This window comes from Scophthalmus maximus, chromosome 5 (assembly GCF_022379125.1).
Source record: "Scophthalmus maximus strain ysfricsl-2021 chromosome 5, ASM2237912v1, whole genome shotgun sequence".
Classification (NCBI taxonomy): Eukaryota; Metazoa; Chordata; class Actinopteri; order Pleuronectiformes; family Scophthalmidae; genus Scophthalmus; species Scophthalmus maximus.
Window position 1 is genome coordinate 28,023,923 of NC_061519.1, and position 19,692 is coordinate 28,043,614.

The 19,692-nt window shown below is 48.6% G+C and overlaps 3 protein-coding genes and 2 non-coding genes across 19 annotated transcripts; 1 reads left to right on the forward strand and 4 right to left on the reverse strand.

The window, feature by feature from the left end:
* Nucleotides 1-111: 111 nt before the first annotated feature.
* Nucleotides 112-7,276, reverse strand: LOC118311110 (gastrula zinc finger protein XlCGF52.1-like). 10 transcript variants are annotated; one of them, XM_047331979.1, is made up of 7 exons: nucleotides 6,984-7,276; nucleotides 6,669-6,873; nucleotides 6,549-6,565; nucleotides 6,264-6,332; nucleotides 5,845-5,971; nucleotides 2,699-2,846; nucleotides 112-2,475 (listed from the first exon to the last, which is right to left on the reverse strand). In XM_047331979.1, the coding sequence occupies exons 5-7, from the start codon at nucleotides 5,851-5,853 to the stop codon at nucleotides 1,148-1,150; spliced, it is 1,485 nt and encodes a 494-aa protein (XP_047187935.1). In that variant the 5' UTR covers nucleotides 5,854-5,971; nucleotides 6,264-6,332; nucleotides 6,549-6,565; nucleotides 6,669-6,873; nucleotides 6,984-7,276; the 3' UTR covers nucleotides 112-1,147. The 10 variants fall into 10 exon arrangements, 7 of the variants coding, with proteins under 7 accessions (XP_047187935.1, XP_047187936.1, XP_047187937.1 ...); XM_047331980.1 differs by having other exon boundaries at nucleotides 6,052-6,332; nucleotides 6,669-7,276; XM_047331981.1 differs by having other exon boundaries at nucleotides 6,264-6,403; nucleotides 6,669-7,276.
* On the reverse strand, nucleotides 5,682-5,793 carry LOC118311798. The gene has a single exon (XR_004794082.1). It is a non-coding gene; the product is annotated as a small nucleolar RNA SNORD89 (small nucleolar RNA).
* LOC118311797 lies at nucleotides 6,101-6,212 on the reverse strand. The gene has a single exon (XR_004794081.1). It is a non-coding gene; the product is annotated as a small nucleolar RNA SNORD89 (small nucleolar RNA).
* A 1,295-nt stretch (nucleotides 7,277-8,571) lies between the features above and the next one.
* tmub1 (transmembrane and ubiquitin-like domain containing 1) lies at nucleotides 8,572-10,982 on the reverse strand. 2 transcript variants are annotated; one of them, XM_035635786.2, is made up of 3 exons: nucleotides 10,567-10,982; nucleotides 9,492-9,965; nucleotides 8,572-9,228 (listed from the first exon to the last, which is right to left on the reverse strand). In XM_035635786.2, exons 2-3 carry the CDS (start codon nucleotides 9,938-9,940, stop codon nucleotides 8,877-8,879), a joined length of 801 nt encoding a protein of 266 aa, XP_035491679.2. In that variant the 5' UTR covers nucleotides 9,941-9,965; nucleotides 10,567-10,982; the 3' UTR covers nucleotides 8,572-8,876. The 2 variants fall into 2 exon arrangements, with proteins under 2 accessions (XP_035491679.2, XP_035491680.2); XM_035635787.2 differs by lacking the exon at nucleotides 10,567-10,982 and adding an exon at nucleotides 10,292-10,546.
* A 1,010-nt stretch (nucleotides 10,983-11,992) lies between these two features.
* ubtfl (upstream binding transcription factor, like) lies at nucleotides 11,993-19,414 on the forward strand. 5 transcript variants are annotated; one of them, XM_035635784.2, is made up of 20 exons: nucleotides 11,993-12,479; nucleotides 13,169-13,253; nucleotides 13,494-13,669; nucleotides 14,041-14,124; nucleotides 14,226-14,381; nucleotides 14,470-14,534; nucleotides 14,643-14,763; nucleotides 14,841-14,951; nucleotides 15,245-15,372; nucleotides 15,991-16,132; nucleotides 16,217-16,258; nucleotides 16,707-16,814; nucleotides 16,896-17,054; nucleotides 17,377-17,505; nucleotides 17,618-17,697; nucleotides 17,859-18,048; nucleotides 18,130-18,177; nucleotides 18,399-18,539; nucleotides 18,646-18,747; nucleotides 19,005-19,414. In XM_035635784.2, the coding sequence occupies exons 2-20, from the start codon at nucleotides 13,193-13,195 to the stop codon at nucleotides 19,068-19,070; spliced, it is 2,109 nt and encodes a 702-aa protein (XP_035491677.1). In that variant the 5' UTR covers nucleotides 11,993-12,479; nucleotides 13,169-13,192; the 3' UTR covers nucleotides 19,071-19,414. The 5 variants fall into 5 exon arrangements, with proteins under 5 accessions (XP_035491677.1, XP_035491678.1, XP_035491674.1 ...); XM_035635785.2 differs by having other exon boundaries at nucleotides 17,377-17,487; XM_035635781.2 differs by lacking the exon at nucleotides 13,169-13,253 and having other exon boundaries at nucleotides 12,162-12,479; nucleotides 13,534-13,669.
* Nucleotides 19,415-19,692: the final 278 nt, after the last annotated feature.

The following is a 19,692-nucleotide window of genomic DNA, read 5'->3' on the forward strand; positions in this document are numbered from 1 at the left end:
GACGATTATATCATTAAAAGGTTTACTGAAATAAAGTTTATTAAATTAAAACGCGACTCGTTAAGCAGAGTCACTGATGATGATGTCACAGACCAGATGAATCCACACAAAAAGGTTTTATTTTTTATTGTGAAAGAAAAGAACAAAATGACAGATGAGTGACAGAACGACGAGTCCAGAATCAAAGTCCTGACCAACGAGTCCCCAGTCCAGACCACCGGGTCCAGACCAACGGGTCCAGACAAATCCTTGAGTTGCAGCAAGTCGGAGGAAAATCAACGCGAAATTGTCCCTCGTCATTTTGCGGGAACCAACGATCCGTTGACGTGTCCAGATGTTTATCAGGATCAATATCTGGACACGTCTAGGAACCGTCTCCTGTAGTGTGACTGTGAAGGGACCTGGGAACCACCTCCACCACCACCACCAACAACAACAGATGAGTCATGTAGTGTGAACAGAACAACGACTGAACGTTGTGTCGTATGAACGGTACGGTGTGTACAAACTGAGGCTTTACAGGTCAAAAACTAAATGATCATCATCTGGTGAAGAAGACTTGAACCATAAACTCCTCAGGAAAATGTTCTCAGAGAGTCGCCCTCTACTGGTCAGAACATAGGCTCCAGGACTCTTAGTGTTTGTGATTCTTCGTGTTTGATCTGAAACGAGCAGCAAAGATGTGAAGAATCTTTCATCTCATTTACTGTAAAAAACTAAGTTCAAGTTAAAAGACATAAAACGTTAAAGATTAAAAACTGTTTCATGTTGACGTGAAGTTCTGACAAAATAAAGCATCTTAAGTGACTGTGATCTCAGACTGTCAAAATAAAATAGTTTTGGATGACATCAGAGATGATAACAAGACAGGAAGTGATGTCACACGGATGTGTCTTTCACAGACGCATCAACATCAGTGTTTCTGATTGTTGACATGAAAACTTTTCTTTAACTGAATGAACAACATGGAAAAGATGTGACTTCATATTTTACATAAAATATATTTCCTTAATTCATATTTTTCCAGAGTTTCCTGTAAACGAAGAAGCAACAGGAAAATCGTGTCTGAAGCAGTCAAAGTGTTTTTGGTCTTCACCTCCTCCAGCGCCACCTGCTGGTCACAAACGTCTCATCAGTCACAGTTTGCTCACTTGACCAGCTGGTGGTCGGTGAACTTCTTCAGGTGGTAGCGCAGCGCGGCTCTGGTCTTGAAGGTCTTGGTGCAGCTGCAGCTGTGCGGCCGCTCGCCCGTGTGGTTGAGCTGGTGGATCCGCAGCATGGAGCTGGTGAAGAAGAACTTTCCACAGGTGAAGCAGTAGTGGCTCTTCTCGCCGGTGTGTTTGGACCTCTGGTGGTTCTGCAGCGAGCCCGACGTGATGAAGGTCTGGCCGCAGTCCTGGCAGGTGAACGGGCGCTCGCCGGTGTGGATCCTCTCATGGGCCCTCCAGGAGTTGTGGTAGGAGAAGGACTTCTCGCAGTACGAGCACTGGTACAGCTTCTCCTTGGTGTGGCTCAGCCGGTGCATCTTCAGGTAGTGGGCGATGGTGAAACTCTTCCCGCAGTCGTCGCAGGTGAACGGCTTCTCGCCCACGTGGAACAGCGTGATGTGGGATCTCAAGTGAGACGACTGAGTGAACCTCTTGCCACAGGTGGTGCAGAGGAACGGACGCTCCCCCGTGTGGGTCACCATGTGGGCCTTGAGATGGGGGGACTGGGTGAACCTCTTCCCACACTCGGTGCACTTGTAGGGCTTCAGTCCCGTGTGGGTGCGGTTGTGCAGCTTTAGATTCTGCAGGCTGGAGAAACACTTGCCGCACTCAGGGCAGTGGTAGTCCTTCAGGTCCACGTGGGTCCTTTGGTGGCTCTGCAGGCCGCCAGGCAGCTTGAAGCCTTTGCCGCAGGTCGGGCATTTGTGTGGCTTCCTGTTGGAGTGAGTCACCTGGTGCAGCTTCAAACTCTGAGGGTTGCTGAAGGTCTTGGTGCACTTGGCGCAGGACAGGAGCTTCTGGTTCTTGTGGGACCTGCGGTGGAAGTTGAAGCCCTGGTAGGAGACGAACATCTTGTCACAGACTTTGCAGTGGTAGCATTTCTCCCCCTTGTGCAACTCCAGGTGCTCGTCGAGCTCGTCCTGCTCGTCGAAGCCGTCTCCGCAGAACCAGCACTTGAGGGGTTTGGTCCCGGAGTGAGTCCGGTGGTGGGTCTTCCAGTCCCTCTTCAGGGCGAAGGTCTTGTCGCAGTAGGAGCACTGGTACGGCTCCTTGCGGTCGTGGATCTGTTGGTGGACCACGAGGCTCATCAGGGACGGATAGATCTTCCCACACTGCCAGCACTCGTTGGGCTTCAGTCCTCGGTGGATCCTCAGGTGAGCCTCCAGGTGGGATGTCTTGTAGAACCCTCTCGTACACTCGGAGCAGTAGACCATCCTCCTGACGGTGCTCTGGCTCCGCCTCCCGTCCCAGAGCTGAGGGTGGTCGTCTGAGAGGTGAAGAGACAACAACTTAGTTCTGAATTTCTAAAGACAATTAGACGATTCCTCATGACAGAACATTTACCAGCAACTATTTTCATAATCAACCGGATATTTGGTTGTTGGACCTGTTAGAATAACTGAGTGATTATTCTTCAACATGTTGACCAAACCAAACGTCTCGGACCAAAGTTTAGGGGCGGAGCATGAATATATTTGATGTGTAGTTACCCAGAGACAGGAAGTCCCGCCCCTCCAGCCACACCCGGCAGTCCGTCAGTTTGATGCACAGCGTCCTGACGACGGGATACGACCGGATCTCCACGTCGTCATCCGGCTCCAGTTTGATCCGAACATGTCCGAACTCTTCAGAGACGTCCTGAAAAAAACAACATTCCTTTGTCAGCTACTGGATCAGATACTGGTTTAAACTGGATCAGATACTGGATCAGGTACTGGTTTCAACTGGATCAGTTACTGGATCGGATACTGGTTTCAACTGGATCAGTTTCTGGATCAGATACTGGTTTAAACTGGATCTGATACTGGTTTAAACTGAATTAGTTTCTGGATCAGATACTGGTTTAAACTGGATCAGTTACTGGATCAGTTACTAGGTGAGATACTGGTTTAAACTGGATGAGTTACTGCATCAGATACTGGATCTGATACTGGTTTAAACTGGATCAGTTTCTGGATCAGATACTGGTTTTAACTGAATCAGTTTCTGGATCAGATACTGGTTTAAACTGGATCAGTTACTGGATCAGTTACTGGGTGAGATACTTGTTTAAACTGGATGAGTTAGTGCATCAGATACTGGATCAGATACTGGTTTAAACTGGATCAGTTACTGGATCAGTTACTGGGTGAGATACTGGTTTAAACTGGATCAGACACTGGATCAGATACTGGTGTAAACTGGATCAGACACTGGATCAGATACTGGTTTATACTGGATCAGATACTAGTTTAAACTGGATCAGATACTGGATCAGATACTGGATCAGACACTGGTTTAAACTGGATCAGACACTGGATCAGATACTGGTTCAGATACTGGTTTATACTGGATCAGATACTGGTTTATACTGGATCAGACACTGGTTTATACTGGGTCAGACACTGGGTCATACACTGGGTCAGACACTGGGTCAGACACTGGATCAGACACTGGTTTAAACTGGATCAGATACTGGATCAGACACTGGTTTAAACTGGATCAGACACTGGATCAGATACTGGTTCAGATACTGGTTCAGATACTGGATCCGATACTGGTTTATACTGGATCAAACACTGGTTTATACTGGATCAGACACTGGATCAGACACTGGATCAGATACTGATTTATACTGGATCAGACACTGGATCAGACACTGGTTCAGATACTGGATCAGATACTGGTTTATACTGGATCAAACACTGGTTTATACTGGATCAGACACTGGATCAGACACTGATTTATACTGGATCAGATACTGGATCAGACACTGGTTCAGATACTGGTTTATACTGGATCAAACACTGGTTTATACTGGATCAGACACTGGATCAGACACTGGATCAGATACTGATTTATACTGGATCAGACACTGGATCAGACACTGGTTCAGATACTGGTTTATACTGGATCAAACACTGGTTTATACTGGATCAGACACTGGATCAGACACTGATTTATACTGGATCAGATACTGGATCAGACACTGGTTCAGAAACTGGGGACAGAACCTGAACCAAACTCCATCCACCCTCCGGCCCTGTGAGCTTCTGTGTTGTTGTGGATCCGGACTGAAGCAGCTGCCTCGCCTGTCGGTCCTCGTGACCCACCGGGACAGACCGGGGACATCGTCGGTCTCCGGTCTGTCGCTGCTGGATTCTTTAAATGGAATTTGGTTGCAGGTTTTCTCCCTCAACTCTGGAGGCTACTTCAGTTAGCTCCGTTAGCCCCGTTAGCTCAGTTAGCACCGTTAGTTCAGTTAGCACCGTTAGTCCCGTTAACTCAGTTAGCCCCGTTAGCTCAGTTAGCCCCGTTAGCTCAGCTCTGCTAACTGCTCCAGTTTCAGAGCCCCCGGTTGGGACAGAGATCAGCGGGTCGCTCGGTTCGTTTTACCGGTAAAGCCGCGTCGGTCTCCATCCTGCCGGTTCAGCCGACGGTTCGGTTCCTAAACTTCGGCGACTGTTGAGTCCGGAGCCGCAGGAGCCAGTAGAGCCGCAGCAGCTGAGGACTTCCGGGTCAAGTTCAATACACGGACCTGGTTCATTGATACAAACCTGCTCGTGACCGAGTAGAAGAACCTGAATCAACTGTTTCAGGACGTCACATCCGGTCTGAATGACGTCATTCATGAACGGATTCCCTCATTCACAGGTCACAGGTACGAACAGGTCATAGGTCAGTTCCAGGTGAATGTGAGGTCTCATCTTCATGATGTTACCAGTTCATCCGCTGCTTCTTCTATTGTTACATCAACAAAACTTCAAAACAAAGTTTTCACCCGTCTGTCTCAATCTGTCTCCATCTATGTCTGTCTGTCTGTCTGTCTGTCCCCATCTGTATGTGTCTCTGTCCCTCTGTCTGATGGAACTGGATAAAGGGACCGGGCAGGGAATGTTTGATTTCTTCCTGTAACATGTTCACTGTTTTCACAGAATAATTAATTTGACATTCGTTTGAATAGAAATATTAAAGACACTGGTTGTTTGGATCAGAGCTGTAGAGCTTCAAACACTTATAAAATATCATTAATATTAATAACTAGGGGGTTGGGGGGGCAGACCCTCTCCCTAAATTTAATACAACTGTTTTAAAACCAGAGGACACTTTTACCTGCGATCACCATGGTAACCACACATCTGGCTACATTTGCAGACTGAAATCGAAATGAAGGCTCCAGAAAGATCAATGTTTACAAGTTTTTTTATTTTGACAATTTGATTTTCACAGGAAGTAACAATAAAATGTGAAGTTATTGTAGATTTGTTGTATTATTATTATTATTATTATTATTATAAGACAAGTGGAGACTGAACCATGTGACGTGATGTCACCAGCCGACGTCCTGGTTCAGTGAAGCTTCACATCCTACAGGTGACTGGATCTGAGGAGTAACAGTCAGAACCATGAGAACCTGAGCTAACAACGCTAACGCAGCTAACAGGGCTAGTGAACCTGAGCTAATGTTCGTGTCACATGACCCTCGCCAGCTGCTCTGGGATCAGATCAACGCTTCGGTCCATGTTTGTCATGGCGCCCCGCTCTGAGAACAAACTGCCTGGAGGGGGTGCTACAATTCGGCCTTTTGTTTACATCATCTCCCAGCAGACAGTGGCCCCGCCCACTCCATGAGGTCATCACATACACACACACTCACCACAATCATGTTGGAGATGTGACTTCACTGATGAAGCAGTAGAGACTGAACCATGTGACGTGATGTCACCAGGCGACGTACTGGTTCAGTGAAGCTTCACGTCCGACAGGGGACTGGATCATGTGACCTGAGGAGTCAGTCAGAACCATGAGAACCTGAGCTAACAAAGCCAATGCAGCAACAGGGCTAATGAACATGTTGAAGTACCCGTTCAAAGACAACCGGTGGTTCGTGTCACGTGACCCTCGCCAGCTGCTCTGGGATCAGATCAACGCTTCGGTCCGTGTTTGTCATGGCGCCCCGCTCTGAGAACAAACTGCCTGGAGGGGGCGCTACAATTCGGCCTTTTGTTTACATCATCTCCCAGCAGACAGTGGCCCCGCCCACTCCATGAGGTCTTCACATGCGCACATACTTACCGTCATCATGTTGGAGGTGCGACTTCACTGATGACATCACAGCTTCCTCTCAGTGGATCACCGAGGTCACTGTGTCAGAGCCAATCAGAGAGCAGCATTAAAGAGCAGGTACACACATCTGCATGGCCCCGCCAGGCACCCTAACCCGGATCAGAGTACGCTTATTTAGTCCAAGTCATGACCCCACCCACTGTGAACAGCCTGCTGGGGGCGGGGCTTCAGTCGGCCTTTTATTTCATCACTTCCAGACAGAACAGGTGGAAACACATCATCTGAGGGTCTTACCTGTCAGTCACTCCAGTCTGGGTGTGTCAGTCGAGATGAAAACAGGTAAATATGAATTAGTAAATTGTTTAACAACTTTTAAAGCAAAAGTTCTACAAAATGAAAAGAACAGTTGTTCACCTTCAACTTCATCCTGAGGAGTTTCAGACGAAGAGTCTGTGGCCGTTCCAGAGTCCGGTCCAGAGTCCGGTCCGTGAAGTGTCGTGAAGTTGTCAGTTCACTGGAGTTTGGGTGAAACGAGCCTTTAGACCTCGAGGAGCACTGACCCCCGCTTACACCCGGAAGTTGATACCAACACGTGGTCACAGCGTCACTTCCTGTAAAACTAACAACCACCTCTCTTGGTTCAGTTTCGGACCGCAGATAAACTTGAGAGAAGCTCAACAGAGTTCTGGTTCAGCAACAGAGCAGTGACGTCATCTGGTCCACACCAACCTGCGGTCCGCCGCGTCCGGATTTCCGCTCCGCTCCCACACATCCACCGGGGAGGCACGTTAGCATGTTAGCTTAGCTCGAAGCTCCAGTCCCTCGGTCAGGGGAGAGCTTCTGCAGTTAGCTTTAGCTTTCGCATCGGGCAAAAGTCAGAGGCCTTAGAAACTGTGGACCGAGCCGCTGTTCGGCTCCGAGCCCACGTTTTCACCTCAGAACTACCCCACGATCCGCCGCGCGGCCGCACACACCGGCCCGGAGAGCCGCCATGATGTCTTCTCTCTGCCGCCGACCAATCACAGCCGACCTTATACGGCCCGCCGACCAATCACAGTGCTGCTTCTTCTTCTTCTCATAATAATAATAATAAATCACACAAGACAATCATGAATACATGAATATTCATGATGTGCATCCTCAGACGATCAGTGACAGTATATTTAAAGACGATCACTAACTGTTTATGAAGACTATCAATAACTGTATATAAAGGTGATCAGTGTTTGTATATGAAGACAAACACTGACGGTATATAAAGATGATCAATAACTATATAAAGGAGATCAGTGTTTGTGTATGAAGACAAACACTGACTGTATATAAAGACGATCAATAACTATATAAAGGGGATCAGTGTTTGTATATGAAGACAATCAATAACTGTATATAAAGATGATCACTGACTGTATATAAAGACGATCAATAACTGTGTATAACGACGATCACTGACTGTATATAAAGACGATCAATAACTGTGTATAACGAGGATCACTGACTGTATATAAAGACGATCAATAACTGTGTATAACGACGATCACTGACTGTATATAAAGACGATCAATAACTGTGTATAACAACGATCACTGACTATATAAAGACAATCATTAACTGTATATAAAGACGATCACTGACTGTATATAAAGACGATCAATAAGTGTATATAAAGATGATCACTGACTGTATATAAAGACGATCAATAACTGTGTATAATGACGATCATTAACTGTATATAAAGACGATCAATAACTGTATATAAAGACGATCATTGTTTGTATATAAAGACGGTCAGTGATAAGTCATATGAGTCAGTGTCAGCTGTCAATCATGACGTCTCATCAAATAACTAGTTAAAATCAAAGTGATCAGAATCGTGATAACAACATGGAGGGGGCGGGGCTTATGAGCCAGTAAATAAAGATGGATGACGAATCCCGGTTCAACCAGGGCCTTTCTGTGTGGAGTTTGCATGTTCTCCCCGTGTATGCGTGGGTTCTCTCCGGGTTCTCCGGCTTCCTCCCACACTCCAAAGACATGCAGAATGGGGTTAGGTTCATTGGAGACTCTAAATTGACCGTAGGTGTGAGAGTGAATGATTGTCCGTATCTGTATGTGGCCCTGCGATAGGCTGGCGACCTGTCCAGGGTGAACCCCGCCTCTCGCCCAATGTTAGCTGGGATTGGCTCCAGCGACCCTTAAATGGATAAAACGGTAGACGATGAATGAATGATGAATGACATGAAGCCACATCATCAACATCACCCCCTGGTGTCTGGTTGTTACCGCTGCATTTTCTCAGAGACAGAAAAACAACAAGATAAATAAATGATTTAATAGATTTTCTCTTCAAAAGCTTTACAGACAAACAGACAGAAAGACAGACACAGACAGAGAGAGAGAGAGACCTGTTGTTACAGTCTGTCAGTCGACATAAACTCAGTAAAAGAGGCACAATGATGAAGATGAGGAAACTACAGAAACATAATCTAAAAAAAATAAAAATTAAAGTCCTTGTTTACACCATCTCAGTGGCAACAGAAACAACAACAAACATGAGCTCCGTCAGTGTCAGTTTCCTCAGAGAGGGAGGACATATCATCTCAACAGCCAATAAGGGAGCAGCTAGCGGCGGTAAACTCCGAAGGCCACCAGGGTGAGGAAGATGGTGACTCCGACCAACGAGGCGGTGGCCGGCGCCGTGAAGAACTGCCGGTACTGGATCTGACAGTACCACAGCACCGACAGCATGAGGACCAGCAGTGGCACCATCAGGCTGCCCACGTTCAGAGCCACCTGCACCTGGTCCGCGGGCCGCGGTCCCCCCGCTGGCCCCCGCCCGGCATTCTGGGAGATGTGACAGTGCAGGACGCAGTTGTGCACCAGGTTCAGAGAGGAGAGGGTCTGTGTATCATCCTGCAGCAGCTGACCCTGATAGATCAACCGCACCTGCTGCTCCTGACCCGCAAAGTAGGTCCTGAAAGGTCAGAGGTCAGGGGTCAACACAACACCACACTTTACTGTGTGCAGGTGGCCCTGTCCAAATAGCAGTGCTATACGAATGGGTGAATGTGACTTTCCTGTAAAGAGCTTTGAGTGGTCTATATGACTAGAAAAGCGCTATATAAATACAGTCCATTTACAGTCTGTTTACTGTGTTCTGGTGTGGATTGGATCTGTAGTACTGTGGATGTGTGTAGTAGTACTGTAGTAGTAGTACAACAGTATTGTAGTACTTACCGTTTGATGTATCCGATGGTGTCCTGTGGTTCCACCTGAGCTGTTCTCTCTGTGTCGTTGAGAAACTTCAGTCTGACGACCATGTTCCTCTGAGGTGAGGAAGACTCTGCTCCTGCTCCTGCTCCTCCTCCTCTGCTCCTCACCCCGTCTCCTCCTCCCCCCTCCCCTCCCTCCCCTCCTCCTCCTCCCTCCTCATGCTTCTCCTCCTGGGCGGAGGCAGTGGAAGCTTCACTGATGGAGCTGGAGGGTGATGAAGAGGAGGTGGGGAACGTGTCTTGATGGGTGGAGTCAGTCCTCAGCGAGGGGGCGGGGCCTGTGGCAGAGGTGAACAGGTGCTCCGGGGGTTCGGAGGTGCGGGTGGAGACCCAGGCGAGCAGCAGCACCAGGAGCACCAGCAGGAAGGAGAACAGCAGCGTCACCTCGTCCCCCACGCCTTCAATCAGAGCCATCGCCCTGGCAACGCAGGTCACACACCTGCACACAGGGGGCGGGGCTTAGCGTCTACAACAGCACAGGGTGTTCTCCCCTACACACTTTGAGATTGCTTTTAGCAATGAAGTGCTCAATAAATGAAACGTATTATTATTACACTGCTACTCAATACTACACTCTAGTACACACTTTACTTACTACACTGAACTGAAGTAGTGTGTAGTACTATTTAGTAGTAGAAATGTATTGTAGTCTATATTTTAAACTTTGTGATTAAAACTGTGATTGAACTTGTTTTTGAATGAAACGCTGAACTTTATTGTTCTGTTTTTTCTTGACACTGGTCTGAACCGGTTCCGATGCCTCACCTGGGCTTGATTCAGGACACGGAACAGGTGTGACACGGTTCACAGGTAGCTCGGGTTAACCTCGGGTTAATCCAGGTCTTGTATCAACCCGGCTCAGATCGAACCTGCTGATTATCAGTCCAGAGCGCGAAGCTAACTGCTAACGGCGGTGATACCCGAACAGGAAGTGCTCTGAGCTACATGCTAATAGCTAACAGCTGCTGACAGCGTCCGGACAGACTCGGAGTACTGTGTCGACGAACAAGAACAAATAAAAATGAAAAGGTCAAACTCACAGTTCAGCCGAAAAACATCACAGCGCGTTAGCCTGAAGCTAACCAGGCTAATCTGTCCCGACACGGTTCACTTCCTGCTTCCGCCGCCGCCTCTTCTTCTTCGTCGTCTTCTTCTTCTTCTTCTTCCGCCGCCGCCGTCGTCGTCGTCGTCGTCTCTTCTTCTTCTTCTTCTTCTTCTTCTTCTTCTTCTTCTTCTTCTTCTTCTTCTTCTTCTTCTTCTTCTTCTTCTTCTTCTTCTTCTTCTGCTGCTATTTTTCTGCTGTACTTCTTCTATACTTCTGCCCAGGCTGGCCCCCGGTGACGTCATGCTGCCTGTCTGTTTATTTCAATTCAAAGGAACTTTATTGACACGGGGAACAAGACAAGTGTGAAGTAGACTAAACAAATGTTCATACAAATGATAAAGAACTACACGAATAAAGTAAACAGATCGGTGCCTAATATATATATTTACCCACCTGTATGTATATATATATACATACAGGTGGGTAAATATAAGTTAAGATAATCTTCTTTGATTCTGACTACGTGATGCATGCTGGGTATCAATGTGGTCACAAGACAGGAGAACAGCTGTTCTGAAGCAGCTGTGTGAGGACAGAGCTTTGCTCTGATTGGCTGAAGGCTTCACAGACACGTGACTTGTCTCTCTCCACAGATGATGTGACGATTTGATCCTCTGACGTGTGTATTAGTACTGTCAGTGTGTAAAAGTACTTTACACACTGACACACTCATGTACTTTACACACTGACACACTCATGTTACACTGAGGTCACTCAGTGTAACATGTAGGAAACACAGTACATCTATTGGCTGCCGCTCTCCGAGCTCAGTAACATCACAGGAATAAGACGTGAGCTGATGATGTAACTGATGATGACCTGTGACCTGACCTGAACAGTGGCTCAAGTCAAGTTCAGTGAAGTGTGAGATGTGTAACTGTAGGTTGGTTGAACGTTACTCTGCAGGTTCCCGCTGCTGCTCGTCCAATCAGCAGGGGGCTGCGACCAGAGGCCAGAGCCGATGGCTTCAATGAGCTAAAGTTGATCAGATCATTTCAACTGATCCATCAAATAATCCAGTAAATAATTGTCTGTGATTTCTCTTGTGCTGAATTTTTTTAAATTAATAAGGTTTTATGATAAAATAAAGTGATTTATGTTAACAATGAAACACTAAAAAAACCTTCACGTGTCCACGTCATTGATCATTCACTTATCATATTTCATATTTCAATCATATTTGACGTTCATCTGTAAACACACACACTTTTGGAACAATATTATTTTTAAATTAAAATAAAGTTGCTGTTTATTTTTACAATGTATTCGACTGATGAAACGTTTTTTGTTTTTTTTGATGTATCGATCAGTTTGATGTATTGATCGATCGATCAGTGATTGGCTCTTTGTCTCTGCAGGAGGAGACCGGGGACTCGGGGAGGTCGGACCCGGCAGACGGAGCGTCCTTGGCCCGCCGCTCTCCTCCCCTCCCTCCCGGTCACATCTCTGTCCCCGGGCCGCCTGGTCCCAGGGCCCCGGTCCCCGGGCCGCCTGGTCCCCGGTCCCCGGGCCCCGGCTCATCTGGACCCGGGACCAGGTGCAGGTCTGGGGGAAGGTGCGTGTCGCGGGTCGATCTGTGAGACAAGTGAAACATTATTTTCAGACCCAGAGAATAAAACGCGTTTCTGCGCCGCGGTCTCTGGTTTCATCCTCCGCCTTTGTCCTCATGTTTTCCCCGGAGTTCCTCCCCCCGCGGCGCGGGGCGGAGTTTCACACCGGACCAGACGCTCCTTCTGTCGGATTCGTTTCGACCCGACTCCGCGGGGTTCACGGCGGAAAAACACACTTGGAAAGTCCCGAAACAAGCCGAAGCACCGCAGCGTCGACGGGTCCGACCCGCAGCGGAAGGTGAGTCACGAGTCGCGCTTTTCCACTGATTTCGGGTCTTTTTCTTCTCGTTCGTGCCGGAGACCCAGACGCTTCATGGCGGCTCCGCTCGGCTCCGCTCGGCAACATCTGATGCTCGTCAACAGTGTGATCGTTTCTCTCTGCGCGTCAGAAGCACGTGTCAGATCCGATCACACGCTTCAGTCAATCCATCACATTCTGTTTTCAACTCAACTCCTTTTTTCACTTTCGGTCGAAACGTTCTCGTGAATTCGCGTCGTCTCGTCTGAGCGGAAGCGACGTGCTGCCCCCTGCCGGTGGACCGGCGCCATTACCGGGCCGCAGCAGCCCGACGCCGCGGTTCGCTCGGTTCCGGTCGGAACAGAGAGAATCTGTGATGAAGGATCGATCTTCACGACGAGACGCTCGACGTCACCGAGACACTTTGAATTTGGACCAAGTTGTTGAACGGACTCGGTCCCGCGGCTCTCTAGCGCCGCCCACCGGCCGCGGCTCCGCCCGCAGCCGCTGCTGCAAACAACTGCTCCTCCTGTCGCAGCAGCTGGTTCTGACCCCGGTCCAGATGAAGGTCACCGACTCTGTCTGACCCCAGTGACCTCGTCAGGGGGCAGAGGTCACGACACAAACATCTGACCGTACAACTGTGTGCGTGTGCGTGTGCGTGTGTGTGTGTGTGTGTGCGCACTAAGAGAGGGGAGGGGCCGAGCTGCTGCATGATGAACGGCAGCAGCAGCGTCTCCGCGGCTCAGAGATCCAGAGTCAAGAGTGAACCAGGTAACAAACCACCTGACTGACACACACACACACACACACACACACCACAGCATGTGGATTAAAAGTCCCAAACAAATGTTCTGAACATCTCGTTGTGTGTGCGTGCGTGTGTGTGCGTATGTGTCCGTGCGTGCGTGGGCGGCCGGGCGTGTGTGCGTGCGTGCGTGCGTGTGTGCGAGCGTGTGTGTGCGTGTGTGCGAGCGTGTGTGCGTGTGTGTGTGCGTGTGTGCGTGTGTGCAGATGACTGGAGTAAGGACGACTGTCTGACTCTGCTGGACAGGATCCGCGGTCTGCTGCCAGACGCCGACGCCATGAAGTACAAGACCACGGAGTCGCACTTCGACTGGGAGAAAGTTTGTTTCGGCAGCTTCACCGGAGACATGTGTCGCCAGAAGTGGCAGAAAGTCTCGACTGAGGTACGACCGGGGGTCAGAGGTCACATCAGATCATCTGGTTAGTGAGCTGACAAACAGTTGTGTGTTGTGGCTAGTCACGGACCCATGACGGTCTACTTCCTGTTTACACCTGAACGGTCAAGTGACGTGTTCCCAGGTGTGTTGTTGGTGTTCAGAGGCAGATTAATAATCTACATTAGATAAAGGAAAGGACGGAGAACGGTTCCATGAGGAACCAGTGGTTCTGCTGGGCGGGTACTCTGCACAGCACCGAGGATCCTGAACAGAACCGCTTCAAGAATTACGAGACAAGAAATGAAAATTATGTGAAATACTAGAATCTGCGTCAGATGTGACATCATCACACAAACTGTCCCTTCTCCGTGTTTCAGGTCCGGAAGTACCGGACCATGACGGAGCTCATCGTTGACGCCATTGAGTTTGTGAAGAACCCGTACAAAGGAAAGAAGCTGAAGGTGAGACGAAATGCTCCTGGACCTGCTCCGGTTCAATTCAGTCAAACCGAATGAAGGTGACGGTGTGGACAGCGATGACCTCTGACCTCTCTCCTCCCCAGACTCACCCAGATTTCCCTAAGAAACCTCTGACTCCATACTTTCGCTTCTTCATGGAGAAACGAGCCAAATATGCCAAGATCCACCCGGAGATGAGCAACTTGGATCTGACCAAGATCCTGTCGAAGAAATACAAGGAGCTGCCCGACAAAAAGAAGGTGTGACAGGGTCACGCACCAATCACAGGCCTGATCCTCAACAAATACAAATCATCGATAATCAATCACTCTTTTTATTTTCCTGCAGCAAAAATACATCACAGAGTTTCAACGAGAGAAAGAAGAGTTTGAGAAGAACATGGCTCGATTCAAGTGAGTTGAGCAAACGTTTGTTACTGTGAACTAATGTTAAAGTCTTCAGCTGAAAACATGTAGCATGTTGTGTTAGCGTTAACGTGGCTAATGTACGCTGACCTGCAGGGAGCAGCATCCAGAGCTGATGGAGGAGAGGAAGAAGTCCGACCTGCCGGAGAAACCGAAAACTCCCCAACAGCTGTGGTACAACCACGAGAAGAAGACGTACATGAAGCTGCACCCAGAGGTACACGAACACACACACACACACACACACACACACACACACACACACTGCAACACTGACCGGCCTGTCTGTTGCAGGTGAGTCCGAAGGAGCTGAAGGAGGCTCTGAGGAGACAGTGGTCTCAGCTCTCCGACAAGAGGAGACTCAAGTGGATCAGCAAGGCCCTGGAGCTCCAGAAGGACTACGAGGTACCAGACCGGCCTGGACTGGATCTGACTGAACCAGACCTGAACCCGACCCAACTGAACCCCTTGTGGGGTTACTTTAGGTCCACAAGGGGGGGGGGGGGGGGGGGGGGGGGGGGGTAGAATCAAAGTCATTGTCCCCATTCATTCAGTTCCAGGCTTCCACAGCTGGATCATGTGTTTAACACGTGTGTGTGTGTGTGTGTGTGTGTGTGTGTGTGTGTGTGTGTGTGTGTGTGTGTGTGTGTGTGTGTGTGTGTGTGTGTGTGTGTGTGTGTGTGTGTGTGTGTGTGTAGGACAGTATGAGAGTGTATCATGAAGCTCATCCCGATGTGAACTCAGATGACCACGTCCGATCCGTCCTCACCAAAGCAGAGCGACAGCTGAAGGACAAGTTCGACGGCCGACCGACCAAACCTCCTCCGTGAGTCCTGATCCAGAACCACGAGCAGAACAGAACCAGGTCCAGGCCTGAGTCACACGGCGGCCATCTGATGTTCCTCCAGAGGTTGAACTGTCTGTCGTTTCTCAATCACGAGCGTCTGAGCTTCACACCCTGAGAGGGATGTCACAGCAAAATAGCCGCCGTGTGAACATGCTACAAGTGAGCGTGTGACGGTGGTCAGTCAGTCGAGCTCCGCGTGTGAACCTCACTCCCGAAGCCGTGCTAACGACAGATGCTAGCGCCCATGGGTTTTAGCCTCCTTGCTAGCGCGTCCATCTCAGTGCTGGAGGTCAGGAGTTCGAGGCCTCTCCTGTTATAAACAGATTATGAATCAAATGATGTACAATGTACGAGAGGAGTGACAGATAAGATTCTTACAGGCTGTTAGCTAGTCAGCAAGCTGACAAACTCAATGCTAACAAGTCTGACCCGGTGAACAAGATACTTAGTTTTAATGATTAACGGGATGCTAACATCCTAGCAAACTGTCAAACAGGAATCTAACAAACCTTTTAACAGGATGCTAATAGGCTGACAAACGATGCAAGCTAGCTGAGGAACTCGTAGAAATGGCTAACAGCTGTGTGTTTTGGCTAGTAACGGGTACTCTCTGTACTGCGCGGAGCTGATGGTGAACATGAAGGACGTCCCCAGTACTGAGCGGATGGTTCTCTGCAGTAAACAGTGGAAGATGATGACGCAGAAAGAGAAGGACATGTTTCAGAAACGCTGTGAGCAGGTCGGTACCAACATGCATACGTCCAACCAACACGCTACACGTTACTGAGAAATCTGCTCACGAGTCTCATCTGTGTCCGATCAGAAAAAGAAGCAGTACGACATCGATCTGCAGAGGTTTCTGGAGGTACGTCAACATCTGACAACCAGAGAGTGTATATAAAGACGATCAGTGACTGTATATAAAGACGATCACTGACTGTATATAAAGACGATCACTGACTGTATATGTAGACGATCACTGACTGTATATAAAGACGATCACTGACTGTATATAAAGACGATCAGTGACTGTATATAAAGACGATCACTGACTGTATATAAAGACGATCAGCGACTATATATAAAGACGATCACTGACTGTATATAAAGACGATCAGCGACTGTATATAAAGACGATCACTGACTGTATATAAAGACGATCACTGACTGTATATAAAGACGATCAGCGACTGTATATAAAGACAATCAGAGACTGTAAATAAAGACGATCAGCGACTGTATATAAAGAGTCGTGGTTTGTGGGCGGATCTTTGTGCTCAGTGAAAGTAAAGAGGCGTGTTTGATTTGTTCAGAGTCTCCCGGAGGAGGAACGAGATCGTGTGATGACTGAGGAGAAACTGGGCGGGTCCAGAGTGAGCGTGGCCTCCAGCCCACACAGAGCCAAGTCTCCTTCAGTCAAGGTCTCTTCTTCTTCTTCTTCTGCTGTTTTCACCCATCTGAACATCTGTGACAGTGAACTCACCTGAGGTGGGTTGTTCTAGGAGAGGGGTCGGGAGGCGGAGCCAGAGACTTGGGTTTCTGCCGGAACAGCAAAGGAACGACGGGAAGGGAAGAAGACGGCGAAGCTTCCAGAGACGCCAAAGACGGCCGAGGAGATGTGGCAGAGCAGTGTGATCGGAGACTACCTGGCCAAGTACAGAGTGAGTCATCGTTGTGTTACGAGTGCATGATGGGAGTTGTAGTCTACAGCAGCAGAACTAACATCTGCTTCAGGACTCTGAGCTTTATGACAGAGTGGTTCCAGAGGGGAGGAGCCTGAAAGCTCGAGTTCACAGAGAAGTGATCTGATAAAATGGAATGGTAATGTAGGTGTTTACTGGCGCAAAGGATCATGGGATATGTGTCTTTACAGTTCACAAACAGACTGTGTGCATCATGTTCACAATGGAGACAGTAGAGGTCAGTGAAGGTCATGTGACGTCCCACACTAGAGGTCAGTGAAGCTCATGTGACGTCCCACAGAGCGACCGGAGGAAGGCCCAGGCGGCGATGGAGGCGGCCTGGAAGTCGATGGAGAAGAAAGAGAAGATTCCCTGGATCAAGAAGGCGGCGGAGGACCAGAAGCGTTACGAGGTTCAGTACCAACCTGTGGTCAGTGAGCCACGCCCCCTCCCCCACTCTGATCCCGCCCCCCTCCCCAAAGTTGTGTCGCTGACGGGTCAGTTCATTGATCTGTGTTGTACTGACTGTTGGTGTCCTGCAGAGGGAGTTGGTGGAGATGAGGGCGCCAGCGGCGGCTCAGAGGAAACCCAAGTTCGATGGAGAGCCAAAGAAACCTCCAGTGTGAGTGTGATGACATCATCGATCAACACACAGCTGATCAGTCTTCATTAGAAGCAGAAACCAGAAGTGATTCATGTTTAGTCAGAAAGTTTATTGATTTACATGTCAGGTATATAATAGTGTCTGTAGTAAGCCTCGCCCCCTGGCGTGTGGTCCAATAGGAGCGGGTACCAGATGTTCTCCCAGGAGCTGCTGACCAATGGGGAGCTGAACCACTTCAGTCTGAAAGAGCGGATGGTGGAGATCGGGAAGCGGTGGCACAAACTGACCCAGGGTCAGAAGGACAAGTACAAGAAGCTGGTCGAGGAGCAGCAGCTGGAGTACAAGGCCCAGCTGGAGGCCTGGGTCCAGGTATGAGCCGCTGACATCATCAGCTGATAGGAATGTTGACGTTGAGTTTGAGAACATCCTGAATCTGTTCTTCCTCCTCAGTCTCTCTCTCCTCAGGATCGACTCGTCTACAAAGAGTTTTCTTCCTCGGTGAGTTTGACCTTAATGATCAGGTCATAGGTCACAAGCCCCGCCCCCTGGTGTCTGACTGCAGTACAGGTCATAAGCCCCGCCCCCTCGATGTTAGCAGACGTTTCTGTTCTTGTCACATGATTGATTAAGATGTTTCCAAGCTAACGACACATCTGCCTGTTTGAAGACGATCTGCAGGTTATTGATTATTATTGATTAGCAATGTGTCGACTTGTCAGAAACGTCGCAGCACCACTAAAGCTCGCAGCCCCGGAGCTAAAGTCCGTGTGACGGCGGCGACGGCGGCGAAGGCGGTCAGTTCGAGAGCCACAACACCGGGGGTCGGGGCGGGCAAGAGGGCCATGGCGTACCGGGCCAAGGTAACACACACAAACACACAGAAAGTTAAAGTGAACCGTAAAGAAAAAGAAAAAACATACACATGTTTTATTTATCTGTAACATCATGTGTGTATGTGTCCTCCAGCAGGACATGTCCGACACAGACGACGAGGAGAAGAGCGACTCATCCGATTCAGACGAGGACGACGAGACATCGGGATCCAGCGACAGTGACGAGGACGACGAGGTGACGACCGCAGTCGCTCTGTGATTGGCTGATCGGTTTCAGGGTTAATTCATCATCTGATGTTGAATAAAAAACATGAAGATTTTTTAATATATTCATAATAATATTCACTTGACCATCTTTTAATTAACGAGTGTTATCTCTAATTAACTGACATTGATTATTTCTTTAACACTGAGGGTGATGTCTATAACCATAACAACCTTCTAACACAGGTTCCTATGGAAACGTTAACTTGTAATTTGTGATGTCCCCAGAACGATGACGAGGACGAGGAAGATCAATCCTCCTCAGAAGAATCCAGTGACTCTGACTCTGACTAGCCCCGCCTCCTTCCCCCTCATTGGAGGATAGGCTGTGCAGGCCACGCCTCCTCATGTGCCAATCATCCTGGCAGACCAATGAGAAAGGGTGACGTCACACTGCTACTGTAGGAGGGGCGGAGCCTGATGGAGCGTTTTGTTACTGTTTGTTTCCGTTTTTTATCGAGTGTTTGTTGGTTTTTATCTGATGAACGTTTGAGCCGGGCGGAGTCGGGGTTTGTACAGTTTGATGGGTGGAGCCTATTGGTTGTCATTAGTTTCCACTGAGGGAGGAGTTAAATGTTCAGCCTCCAATCATCCGCCTGCCAGAGAAAATTATTAACAAATAAATGCACTTTTTCTCATTTCTGTTGTTTTCGCTTCCTATTTTGTGACAAAACAACTTGACCCACGACATTTGACCCACAACATGTGACTGACCTGTGGACGTGAAGATAAAAACGAGTCGACATCAGTTTGGTTTGAACTCGCAGATTTATATAAACAGCTTCATTTCCCTCAAACACAAATAAATATTGTGACCTTTGACCCCTGACCCCAATAGTAACCACCACACGGTAGCCGACCTGACGCTACGACCTTTGGCATGCACGCGTTACCATAGTAACACTCACTCATCCCC